The sequence below is a fragment of the Bombus vancouverensis genome, chromosome 10 (genome assembly GCF_051014615.1).
Source record: "Bombus vancouverensis nearcticus chromosome 10, iyBomVanc1_principal, whole genome shotgun sequence".
Taxonomy (NCBI): domain Eukaryota; kingdom Metazoa; phylum Arthropoda; class Insecta; order Hymenoptera; family Apidae; genus Bombus; species Bombus vancouverensis.
In genome coordinates, this window is record NC_134920.1 from 7,044,853 (window position 1) to 7,058,316 (window position 13,464).

Genomic DNA, 13,464 nt, shown 5'->3' on the forward strand with positions numbered 1-13,464 from the left:
GGAAATTTGCAAGTTTATTGCTTCAAGACAAAATTATTTTCGTGTCTTATCGGATGGATCGCGTCAGATTTTGTACGTAATGTCGTTATTCTAACGGAAATAATTTATAAAATGATTGAAATCGTAATAAATCATTTTCAAATATTGATTCAAGATAAATTAATGATCTATGTGGAATTTCATTTATAACGCCGTTCGCTCATTTTTCATCACTTCAAAATGACTTACGGTGTCAAGCAAAGAACCAGTTCAAAGAAGCTTCTTTCAAGACTTTGGAAAATGTGTGCTTACCGTCTTGCACCGTCGACAATATCGTTTTAACATTCGAGTCGTCGTAAACTCGAACGTCAAAGCCAAGATACTTTAATGTTTGCTCCAGTTCCTTCGAATCTTTTTCCCCACCAACTCGTTTTTCCAGTTTCTTGAAATTGACGTGGCTGAAGATTAACGCGATACCTCTTCGTTTGTGATTCATGTTATATACTTCCGAATGTGGGTCCAGATTAATTGTGCAACTCGGTCTGACAGGCTCATCCCTTAAAAAACAGGAAAAAGAAAAATAATATATGTAAATTAAAGAATTACTATTTTTCTTAATTTTGCAACGAATGAGCAAATACGTAGAAGTAAATGTACTCCAAGAAGAACATAGTTCAAATATACATAGAAAATTGCAGAAAATTTTTATGAAAAAATTGACAAAATAGTATCGCGAACTAACCTCCCATAGCTTATTTTCAACATATCGAAATCATATCGTTTGGGAGTTATCCTATTTCTCTACGAACCCTGTTTCAAACTTCCTCCCAGCGGATATACACATTCAATATCCCAGAGGCAGTTTACGCAATTCGTATTCCGCGTGGAAACAATTTATTCGTTCGATTATGGCGTCGACACGGCGGCGTTACGCGAGCGAACGGTATTTAATTAGGAGATTCATATTCCAATGTAAATTCAATGCCGTAATTCGTTCTTTCCACTCAATTCTAGTCCGTCTAATATAGGACCTGTTAAGCGGCGAATTACACAGCTCGAAAACCCTTCTCATTCTGTTTTACGATCGTTGTCCATGTTCGCACCCGGGCTCGCGGATTCGCAATAACTAGCGCGCGTATATTTTTGTCCGTCGAAAAATTTCTCTGTTTCCGAATTTCGTCGATCGATACGGCGCGATGGTAGGAAGCCGGTAAAAAAAAAAAAAAAAAACAGAAAAGAGAAGGAAAAAGAAGAAAAAAGAATGAAACCGAAACGCCGCAACGAAGCGCGTATCCCCGCAATTTCGGTGTCGACGTTGCACGTTGACGGTTTTTATGTTGCTCGTAAAATTTTGGACCTGGAGAAGAGAGTTGGCTAGCTCGTTTGCCAGGACAACGGTCCACAGACGCGCGACAAATAACGTCTCTAGGAGGCGAAGGTCGACACTAAGCACAATTCTGCAAGAAACTTTTCGACGTTTATGCGGCCGCGAATTCAACGAATGAACATTGTCTCGGTGTTTGTGTATCGTAGTTTATCTCTAAATAAGATATAAGTTTCTTCCCGAATGGTATTTAATAGTATCGTCTAAATTAGTATATTTGCTCGATAGTAGCAATACGATGATTTATCCAATAGAAATTTCGACTGCAATGGACTTTGGAATCTTTCAACTCTGCACTTCTCCAACAAAATACTTCCAACGTTCTACCTATACTTGCGCCAACTTTCCAAAACCCAACGCAACCAATCGAGAACTGTACAAGCTCGAGTTCTCCGTGAACGTTTAGGAAACAGCTGTGGGAGTACACTTATAGAGATCTAAACGAAAGCATCGGAACTTGTATTTCTTGGGCACCGTGGCAACTTCCGGCGCGCGAATTCGAAAGGTTTGCCTCTGTTGGAAAGGCGCGAAAGCGTATAATCTGTCGCGAGAGCCTCGCCCTCGTTCCAAAGTGTATTAGGCTGTTTCGTACTTTCCGCTCACGTACGAAAGGTGCACGCTACGAACGGAAAATCTTGCTCGCTGGTGGAGAGAGCGTCTGCAATCTACGTTCACAGAGAAGCGCACATGAGCGTGCACGAGTCCGCCGTATCATCCGACGGTCGATTTAATTTTAACTTAGATCGCAATCCCAGGCTAAAGAACTTCCAAGTAATGGCTCGACCGTTTTATCGTACACCTATGCTGCCCTCCTACCTCCTTGTAAACGTGTGTTCGTGAGCTGATCGAACCATTCGCGTGTTCGGTGGAGTTAGTATGCGCGATTACCACCATTTTCACACGATGAACACCAAGTAACACGTCGTGATACTACGACGAATCGGATATAGAGATGGGTATTGTCGGGGAATCGAGTGAGACTTTCTCGACTTCTTAATTATTACTTAATTATTTAAAAGACGAAACGTTGGTTTGATAATGGTACTTTGCTATTTGAGCTTGCTTTATGATTACTTTAATCGATGATGGAAGAAAATTAAAAATTTGTATTTGCGTGTTTTGCTAAACAGTTCTTTCTATGTTTGAAATAAAATAAACGTAGTGACGATAAAAAAATGTCGTGTAGGCGATTGAAGTTGGTTCTGCAATCGATACTCCCACGAGAGAATCGAGATCGAGCGCACCGCGCTATTTCTGCAATGAATACTTTTCGTGAAAGCGATTGTATCGTTATTTTTTAATTGTCGTACTACTAAATGGCACATTTTACAACTGCAGGTGACACGATGTTCCTAAACAGGTGGCAATTGCTATCGCATTTACAATGCGCGTTCGTGTTGTAGTAGGAGTGTACTCTCAGAGAGAAGTATGGTTGTTGTGTTTGGAACTTAGAACTCTATGAATGCGCGCGTCAAAGGCTATATACTTGGTTGAATTGCGTGCATCTATGTGCGAACGTCTGTGTAGGATTGAATCCTCGTACGGAAGAACAGCGTGTACTTGAAACGAAGTTCCAGCAGGCATAACCAACAATTCCAACGTGCTTTCAGAATTTAGAGACTTCTCTCTGTGAAGAAACAATAGTATAATTTTTATATATGCAGATATATTTTGCGTCTTGCTTACACTGTGTTTAGTACGTTGTTGTGAAATTCTGTCGAATTTTTTCAATTTTGTGTTAGAAATTATAATTACTCTGCCGCGTGTAGTGCTAAGAGACCAATTTTCCGACTATTACAAAATTCAGAGACATCTAATTTCCATATTTAACACATACATATACCGTATATCGTTCTCGATTTCTATCGATGTTATCGCGGCACAATATGCAAGTTGATATTACTAGTTCAAATCGGGATTACGTTTTATGTATTTACGTGCATTTACATCTATTCTATTGCTTATGCCATGTTTACTATCTCTGGTACACGATTGTAGCAAAGGTACTGCTTACGTTTAGCTATAAACATTATTACGTCAGAGTTCATTCGTTACAACACCGTACTCAAATAAATTATACCTTTAGATACTTAACATCGCTCTCGAAGCTCAGCTTGTGAACAAACAAATGCATAACATTATGCATCGCTGTTTAAACCTTCTACCTCTTTCATAACATCGAACAAAATCGAAGAGGAATGAAAATATTATTTTCTTCAATTAAATAAACATCATTAAAAAGGAAATAAAAATCCATGCAATTCATTGACGATTTTACGCGTCGATTGTAACTGAATCGTTTCAAAACCGTAAAAACCACCTGCGCATCGCTCGAAACACGTAGCAAAGCGAACGAAAAAGAGAGGTGGCGGAACATGAAAAACAAAAGAACGAACGAAAGAGGGACACAAAACGTCAGCCAACGATGCTGGATAGGGCTTTTTAAACGGCTGGAGATAGCAGGTTGCCAGTTGAAAGACTCTTCCCTAGGTGAATGTAGAGACACGCTTTCATGGGCGCGCAGTCGGGCAAATTCGTGCACGCGGACGCGAATAACGGGGTCTTGCTTGACAAAGCCCGCTGCAAAGTGCTTACAAACTAGTCATAAATGCGCGCGGACCTACCGCCCATTACCAAACAAACGTTCATTGGGAAAGAGAAACGAGTTACCGGTATTATAGCAGTTCGTCGCGTTTCCTTTGAACTCGAAAACATTTTGTACCGACCACTAATCCCAACCCCTGTTCCCTCTGTCTCGACGTCGGGAATATAAATCCCCGAGCAACGATTATAACGATCCAGTCCAATTGAGGGAAGAAGACCGTCTGCTACGAAATTGCGGCTGGGAATGAGGGACTGTCAATTTTGTTTTTAGCCAGTTCGAATCTTTTCCTCTTCCTCCACGATTAATACGAAGATATGATGAACTGGTTAATGTAACTGGACGGTCATTTGGTTCGGAGATCTTATGTTTCTTTTCGCGAAGGACAGGGCGAGTCGCGAATTTTCTGCAAATTTTCCTTAAAATACGCATGTAAATTGGAAGAGGGTGAAGTTCGATGGTTTAGGAAAGAGGCTGAGTGTTTTGTTTTACTATAACTGTTCTTATCATTTGCTATATTCTCGATGATAAACGAAATCGGGGGGAATTGTCGAAGAGAAAAATTCCGATAAGCTTTACCCCTCTATGGTGCGAATTTAATAATGTGGTTGTAAACTGTTACTGGTCTTTCCTTTCTTCGTGAAAGATTCGAAACATATATACATCTCTCGTTAGCTCAATACTCGAGAAGCGAAATTATACTCCGTTTAACTTCTCCAAATCATGACCGGACGGTAACACGGTCCTCCTTAATATTTCAGAGTGCAATAAGCAGACACCTCGCGCGACATACAGCCATAAACTGGCACGTAAAATTAATTTCAGCATAGAAATGTTAATTCTCAGCCGGTAAATATGCATATATCATGTGCTGACCGTGCTCCCTGCACTTTCATACACGTTGGTAATATACAACCGTTCTAGATCACGCGAAGCGGTTTCTACGTTTATTGCGCCGTTGACGCTTCACACGTAGCCTAACTTAAGTCACGTTTATCAAAGATTTGATATCTGAACACGTATATGTTACTGTTTCCGTTGGCGTGTCCGCTCGAAGAAAAAATATACCGCTTTCTCGTATTTTCTGAAACCATTTCGAGGACGCCTCCCCGCTGACAAATAAAATCGATCATTTTCGCTGAAGACCGACCGTTACGATCCTAGTTTTTTGTTTTCTTTTCAATGTTGTCGTGTCATCAAAGAATATTCATTTAGGTATAAACCGATCTCTCAAAGAAATGTTAAAGCACTCACTTTGGTTTTGTAGACATCCGACTATCCACTTCGGAGTGCAAGTTTCCATTTTCTCCAAAAAACTTTTGACGTAGTAATTTGTTGCGCTCTCGTAATGATTCCATCTTGAATATTGCTGTAGTTGTCGGTAATAAATCCTTGAATAACGTTGCCGTTCGTAATCACTGTTACAGAAAACCAATGAGGAAGAGATGACGTCCAATTTTATAGGTAGTTGCTTATCTTATCGAAGTACTGATATCGTATTCGTTATTGATATCGATCTTTGTTACTGGAATCATTTGTGATTCGCAAAGCAAGAGAGGGAATCAAAGTACCGTATATTAATAGCGCTTTTCTAGCCTTTTGATCGCGTTATCAGAACCGGAAACTCGCACCTTTCCAGACATCTGGGTTATAACAGTGCCGTATTATTACTTAAATCGTACGGCGATCGACTGGTTCGTACAATTTTCGAATAATAAGAAAACTGTCGGGTGTCAGCACTATTTTACTCAAGGTCGGCCTTCTACGGATAATACCATCAAGATTTATGTACACCAAGGTTCCGTTCTCTCTATTCCACTATGTGGTCTCTGACCTCCCAACTTCCCGCAACGTGGTCGCTAAAGAAAGGCCGATTATCATAACGCACAATGCGCTCGACGAACGTCCGAAATAATTTATGAGGCAACCCATGGAGAGCTCGTGTTGCGTCAGTTGTGAAATGTTTGCTTTACTTTTGATAAGAGCAGCGTTCCTTTTATCGTGATAGATGAAAAGACACAAATGAATTAGCAACGATCTTTTCTTTTTCGGAAGGATTTTTCGATGAATACGAAATTATTTCTATTTCCTTGAATAATTCTCCATCCTTTTCTTTATTTCTAATTGCAGATATTTATACGTATGATGTTAAGGATCTTTAATATATTTTAATATCTAACTTTTATTATTTAATATTTAATATCTCTACTGATTCGATATCGAATAAAGAATCAATACAACATCGCACGAGATGTTGAGAGCATTATTTGGTCGATGCTGTAGTCATCGTATATATTACTATCGCTAATATATTTCTTATCGCTTTCATATTGATCGTGCTAGAGGTTACCGTGACTCATTGCTTCGAATACGACAGATCTAAAATATATATCGTTTTGAAATGTGACTCATATTAATAGAATTACACTAATGAAAGTATGTGATTCACTAATAAAAAATTATATCATTGTCATTTACAATTAAGTGTACGCGTTCGAGCGTTACCGAATCGAATGTTCTTCCTGGTTGCGAGTGTTTTACGGAGAATAATCTTCTTTCCTATAATATAGCGGATATTTAAAACTGATTTAAAACTCATCTACCATCTCTGTTGGTTTTTAGACGTATAACATGGACGCCCAAGTCGGAGAATCGTCGGCATGCGCGACGGCATTACTGTGCGGAGTTAAAGCCAATTACGAGACTGTTGGCCTGGACTCCTCTGCACGCTTTGAGAACTGTTATTCCAGTTTTGATGCCCGTGTACCGTCCCTTATCAATTGGGCGCAGGAACAGGGTGAGTAAATACACGAACGTCAACAACTAATGCAAAGGATTATGTGCAATCGCATCCCATTCGCTCCGATCAATTGCAACTTAATTGGTAGCATCGTTTACCCTGACAATTGATGTTTTCTGAAATGTTTCCTTTTGTTTCTCTTGTTTTACGAAATCCTGCACTTTGCCCGTTTAAAAATGCCAGACTTGATCATGAAATGAGAATCGCTGTAAACAATAATTCCTATTTAAATTGTTCTTTGCGAAAAGTAAATATTTATATCCCTTTATCTTAAACAAATTATGCTTTATCTTAAACAAACGACGACATTTATCATTAAATCCAATTCGAACATGATTCACATCAACAGATGCCAATTAATACTTGGTTCAGTTACTATCAACAGATGCCAATTAATACTTGTTTTAGTTACTACTTACAATTCTCTTATCTGATAAACACGTTTGAGATTGATTGATTAACTATGTTCGATAAACGATAAAAGTCGTTTATAAGTTTATCTACAAATTCACAGCCAAGTTTAACGAAAGCCTCGAATAACCAAGAACACGATCAGAAACACTGTTTATATGACATACTTAGCATTAGTTTGCATGGGCGAAGTTGCGTAATCAAATGGCGCAATTCGGCTGATGAATTTTGGTTAAGATGTGCTGTTGAGTTATTACGCCGTCGATGAAGCAATGTCATAGACTTTACTTCATGTTGCCAACGTACGGTCGGAAACAGAGCGAGAAAAGGCGAAAGAACAATGGTCAGCTTCCAGCGGCATGATCGATGATTCTATGCGCGGAATTACCAAATGTTTGGACGCTTACCTGGACAGGAATGTACCTGAATATCCACGTGCTTCAAATCTTTTATATTTCTCTGAGCTTAAAAAATTGTTGCGCCCGGAATTCATAGAAATTAAAAGTTTAAGACTACCTACAAACACTTTGATGTTGTAATTATCGTTTATTATACGATTGCAAAATTCTTGCGTTATTTCACAATTGCAAAGTTTTCGCTTTTCCCATGCTTTCCGCCTTTGGTTCTACGCTAAACGTATAAAATTAAACAGTTAATATGAATCCGAGCAACGTTATCACGACAGTAGTGAGATCATAAGATTCGAGTGTTATTTTTTCACGTGCCATTCTGTGCCAAATATCCCCGGGACGAAAAGCGAATTTTCGAGCATAAATTCTGGCCATGTGCAATTCGGACCGCTCGTAGAATAGAGTTCAGGTAACAATGAAACGAGCTAAAATTTGAACGTTACAAGCACCGGCTGTTTTAAATGAAAAAAACCCTGGAATGTTTCTACAATTCGTTGTATGAGTCTGAAATCACGAATAAAATACCAGGCACATTTATTAATGAAATAACGAACGCTCGATCGCAAGTATAGCGAGAATGTCTACGTGAAAAATTCGAATATCGTATTTTTCCGAATTTCTTATGAATTAAAAGCCTCTGCGGGCAGAATGTAATTTTTCTAAATGGCCAAACCGACGAAGATTGTTCTAATTTCGAGGCCGGACGAAATCGAACTTTTGTACGAATTCGAAGTCCCCATTTCCACGTTTTCACCAAAATCCGCTCAGTTTTAGGTCGATGGTACAGAGTGCAGCCTTCGACTGCGATATCTATCGAAATCATCGGGTATCGGCGTAAGCTACGATGCCCATTGGATTGTCTGGTTATAACCTGGCCTCATTAGAATGGTATCGAGCAATTAACAGAATTTCTCTGGCGCGCATGCACGAATATTAAGAGGTGCTAGGGGATGTTACCGCGATCGTCATATTGCGCCACGATCGAACCTCATTGTCACCGATATAGAACAGCTCTTTTATCCAATCATGATTTTCTAATTTTCCTCCGTCAGACATTGTTGTTCGAATTTGTAATTTTACAGTACAATTGCGAAGAATATCTTTATTTTATCTGGAGCAAATATCTACGGCTGTAATGACGAAAGTCTCGCTGATTCGTTAAAATTGGAAGATCGGTAGGTTTATTAGATGCATTTTGTACTTGCCGCATGCCAAGAATACACCTGGAACTGATCGATGATTTTAATTTCTAATAGGGACATGTTCGGTTTTATCATAGTCCTTTGACTAGTCCTGTGGTGAATAGCAACTGCGCTGCTGACGTGTTTTTAATATCGTTGTACTCTGTGGATCGATTCTCTCTTAGTTATAAAATTTCAAACTTTCCTGCAGCATTCAAGCATTTTTCAAAACTAGGACGAAATGAAAGTAGGAGTCGTAGAAGCGTACAAATTTCAATATTTATGATTTCGTTATGTTTCATGTGTCATACGTCATGTTTCATAAATATGATAAATCACGTAAATATATTTTAAAGTTCGCTCACGTATATGGAATTTTATAATTTTGACCTTCGTCTGCAAATTGAATATCATACCTAATTGCTCACTCTCGAACGCCTATTGTCGTTAGAATAATGATTTCACGTTTTTTAATAACCTAAAGTGTCGTCGGAAAATAACTTGGTGGTTGTTTTATAATTAACGAGCTATTATCTGCAGAGTTATCGCGTATAATTTAAAATAATTAATTTTGAAAGAGCAGATAAATAGAGGACGTAAATATTAAATGAAATTTCACGAATAAAATAACACTCTCAGAGTAACGTAATTAACAGATGCGTATAAATAATCACTTATCCGATTTGGGTTAACATCATACGATTGCGTAGTATACCACTTCATGCAATGACATTAATGACGATAATTTTACGGCGATAACTGATAACACGAAACCTGTACGAACAGAGAACATTAGGCAAATTTAATGTATTAAAATATGCGCACAACTATACACGGAACATAGGTATAACAATGTAATATAATAGGTGCAATATAATAATGCAAGAAATAAATGTATAGTTCTCTTTAATATAAATTTACACAACTGTTGTACTTCGTTAATACGCAATATTCGAAATCAACTTCACAATACACATTTTCATATATATACATATAACACATATCGAATCCCAAATAGCAACCAACAACTATGATACTATGAAACCATCAAAAACAATTTCTTTCATATTTTGCAATACCGAATATGCCATTTTCGAATTTTATGGGACCTTGACGGAATATACATATATGTTTACATTTTTTATAAATAAAAATTTCCAAAGCAAATCTCTTATACTATAAAAAATTCAAATAAATTACACGATAAAATATTTGTACGTTAATCCTAACTGCAGACGCGATAATACCCGGCGTTGCATAATAAATGTATTTTGGGAACGGTTTGTTAAAATTATTTTAAAATCATAAAACATTCAACGACCATTTTCGTTTATATGTTGTTTTGTTTAAAAGCTTTTAATCGATCCATTATACTCTTCGACGGTTTGATCCTTCTCTAAAATAACGTTTTGCTTCTTAAAAGCGCCATGTACAGCGGCGTACATAAAGGAACGGATAGTTTGTCTTTAAAAACCTTTCATCTCGAAAACGGTATTTATTATAAAACCAGGTAATAGCGATGGTTCAGATAGCTTCTGCACGATGCTTTCATGAAAGAGAGGTAAAGTGACAACAACCGATTAAGCTAGTTTTAGCAAGTGAACCATCCTGACTCCGTCGGAGCAGTTTCTCCGCGGCTAAACCAGCCGCCGCGAAAACAATGGGCTTATGTACCATGTAACAAGGCTGCACACGGTCATGTACATCGAGAGCAGTAATAAACACGTCGCATATAGCCGAGCTGGTACGTCTGACTGCGCCTACGTTACGAGCATGAAAGCGCAAGCTGCCTTAGCTCGATCATTAAGATGAATTGCCTCGTTGATTAATCGCGTGCCGTTTGCCGTTGACACGCTTCCCCGCCTTGCTAGCACAACACGGTCTCGCTTTCTGGCCCCTTTACCGCCGCAATTTGTCAATTTACAATTATTGTTTGCACATTCGATCGCATCTAACGCATACACGATATCGCCGGCACTATACAAACAAACGAAGACGAGCCAGCCAAGCTTTTATGCAGTATCCACTATTTAGAGTTTAGAGAGCCGATCGAGAACTTCGAAAACCAGAAAACGAGATTATTACGAGATCACTACCGATAAATCTTCGACGATCTTTAAAATGTCGAGGATAAGAGATAGATAGATTTAACGGTTTAAAAAATTAATCAAAGAATATTCATTTCTTTCGCTAAGATATGCTTTGAATGATAGGTAATGTACGAGAATCTCGGACTTAACATAGCTCTGATTTAATATCGTTACCTAAACCGTGCTCATGAAAACCTAACAATCAATCTTCCTTACCTTTTCCCGGTCTAACTTTACTCGAGTTTCACTTTCACTGATTCTGAATTGATACCGATATATTATGCATGCTCGTAGAATTTGAGTGAAAGACACTTGATGAGAAGTTTACTAAAGGAACGACAAACTATGGGAAACTTTAGAGGTGAAGTGTTTTACAAAGTTTCAGTGATTCGTTATTCATGCTATTTTATATTTGGGTGAATTATGGGAATTTGATGTATCTTCGAAGAAAAAGCCGCGCGCCAAAAAGACACAACAACGTAAATCGGGACTTAAAGAATTAAAATAGGATATATATCAAGCTTCCTATAGACTATACCTTCAAATCGAATTATCTTTCAATCGCAATTATTGTACTCTTCGTTTTGCCAATTGCATCGAATCGAAAGTCTATTTCGGCGGCAATTTTCACGCGTGAACATCGCGCATACTGTCCAACAAGATTCTCGCTTGGCAAAAAAAAATGGAATTTTCGGTGACATCGATATCTCGTTAATTAACCCGCATTCGGGCACCGCGGCGAGAACGAATTGCAAGGGAAAATAGCTTTATTGACGGATCCAAGAGTGGGCCGAAGTCACGACAAATAATTAGCGCGAAATTAATTGAATCGATTATGCATTCGTTAAATGGAATATCGATTTTAGTAGCGGGCACTTTTATTCGTAACGCGAACAAACGGACAGGGGTGAAATTTTGCGGCAGAAGTTCCACGGCATTCAAACGGAGATTCCTAGGCCGAAATTTGCAAATTCATCCGACGAGTTTCCGGTGATGAGAGCCAATCGTCGAATGAACTTTATCTAATGGCGACTGGCTAACTCCTGCGTCCTCTCTGTTCAATAATTCATTCTATTATCGCACATCGACATTGAACGAACAACGCCTCGCCGGTCGAGCGACGTATTTGATTTCGAGGATATCGAGACAAATTTTATCACCTGGAAAGAGTGCTGATCTTCCTTCGACCACGAACTTTAGTCTATCGCGAACGTCTCGACGTTTCTGTTCTTCGTGGTTTATTCGTGTCGTTTCAGGTTTCTCGAAGAAGTCTCGGTAGAAGACTCTCCCTGCCTTCTTTCCTCGCGTGGCTTTTCATCTTCTCAACGGGTTTTCTTGCGACATTATCTTTCGAGGTGAAAGTGTGCCGCTCCATCTGTGAAATTGTTCTTTATGGGTCCCGAATAAAAGGGAGGTTGAAGAAGAGGTCGTGAAACGGTAAAAACATCGAGCAAAAGGGGCCTTAATGGAAAGTCTCGATACGTCATGTGATTCTAAATGAGATTGTGCTAGGAATCGCCGCGAGAAATTCGTCGTTCGTTCTTTAGAGCCGCAATATTTTTTAATCAAAACGTATCGACGCAAAGAAAATAAAATCGTGAGTAATTACCACTTAAGCATGTATATATACATTCTTTCTTTGAGTACTTATAATGATAAAACATCATCAAGGATGAAACTATTATTTGTTTAAATGAATTTTGATAAATTATATAAATTAAAATTTAACGACAAGCGCGACATTACCTCACAAGTACAATCGTTGTTTCAACAAGTTTAATATCGTATAAAGAGCAGAATTATCGTCTTTAAAATATGTTTTGTTTTATGCCCATACAGCTTTTCCCTTCTGAGATATCGTCGCTTGAAGAAAGGCGTACTTTTGTACTATTGTACATACTTTATTACGTCTCTCCTTCTTGCAGCAATGGATTTCTACATCTACATACTTTCTACCTACTCTACGTGCCAGTCAGCAACAGACGCTAAATTTACGTCTTCTTTCCGCTAGTGCTATTTACGCGTATCAGGAAAATATAGGTCACGAAAAATCTCTCCCTTCACGTTTTAACATCACATTTTAATATGCAATCTTGAGAACATGTCGAGACGTCGACTTGAAAGAAGTCTGATATATTGATATAGATAAATTGATATAGATTCGCACTAGACTCCGTTAATATTGTTTGCGAAACTTTTATCGACAAATATTCTGTATGTTTTCATTTTATTTCTGTTGTATTTTCACTCGCATTTGTTACGATATATTTTTCAGTACGCAACTTTCTCAAGAGATCTGTTGTAATGCAGAAAATTCAAGATATGTTTCCGGAGCGAAATACAGAGAGAGGTAACTCATTTCTGGTAGTCGAAGTATGTTCGACAAAGCTGTTTCCCTGGTTATACCGCTTTCGTTCTTAGTCGACCGCCTAGCAAATCCTTGAAATCCCTATTATTTCAAATATTCGAAAACGCTTTCGTATTGTGAAATTGTTTCTTACCAACCGGCTTAGCGTGAAATACAAGATTTGCTTTAGAAGGAAAGTGAAACCTATATTCGACAGTGTATCCCACTCGTACACGGGAATTTCCACCTGAAGGAATCTC

At 38.4% G+C, this 13,464-nt stretch overlaps 2 protein-coding genes across 2 annotated transcripts in view; one reads left to right on the forward strand and one right to left on the reverse strand.

The window, feature by feature from the left end:
- LOC117157820 (caspase drICE) overlaps positions 1-5,378 on the reverse strand; it is a 35,820-nt gene extending 30,442 nt beyond the window's left edge. The window contains exons 1-2 of the mRNA XM_033336096.2: positions 5,220-5,378; positions 292-536 (exon numbers count right to left, since the gene is read on the reverse strand). Of these exons, the coding sequence (XP_033191987.1) occupies positions 292-536; positions 5,220-5,323 (349 nt within the window). The 5' untranslated portion in view covers positions 5,324-5,378. The remainder of the gene's footprint in view (positions 1-291; positions 537-5,219) is intronic.
- Positions 1-13,464, forward strand: part of LOC117157818 (alkaline phosphatase) — a 244,471-nt gene that overhangs the window by 151,090 nt on the left and 79,917 nt on the right. The window contains exon 3 of the mRNA XM_076622126.1: positions 6,588-6,762. Coding sequence (XP_076478241.1) covers positions 6,588-6,762 — 175 coding nt within the window. The remainder of the gene's footprint in view (positions 1-6,587; positions 6,763-13,464) is intronic.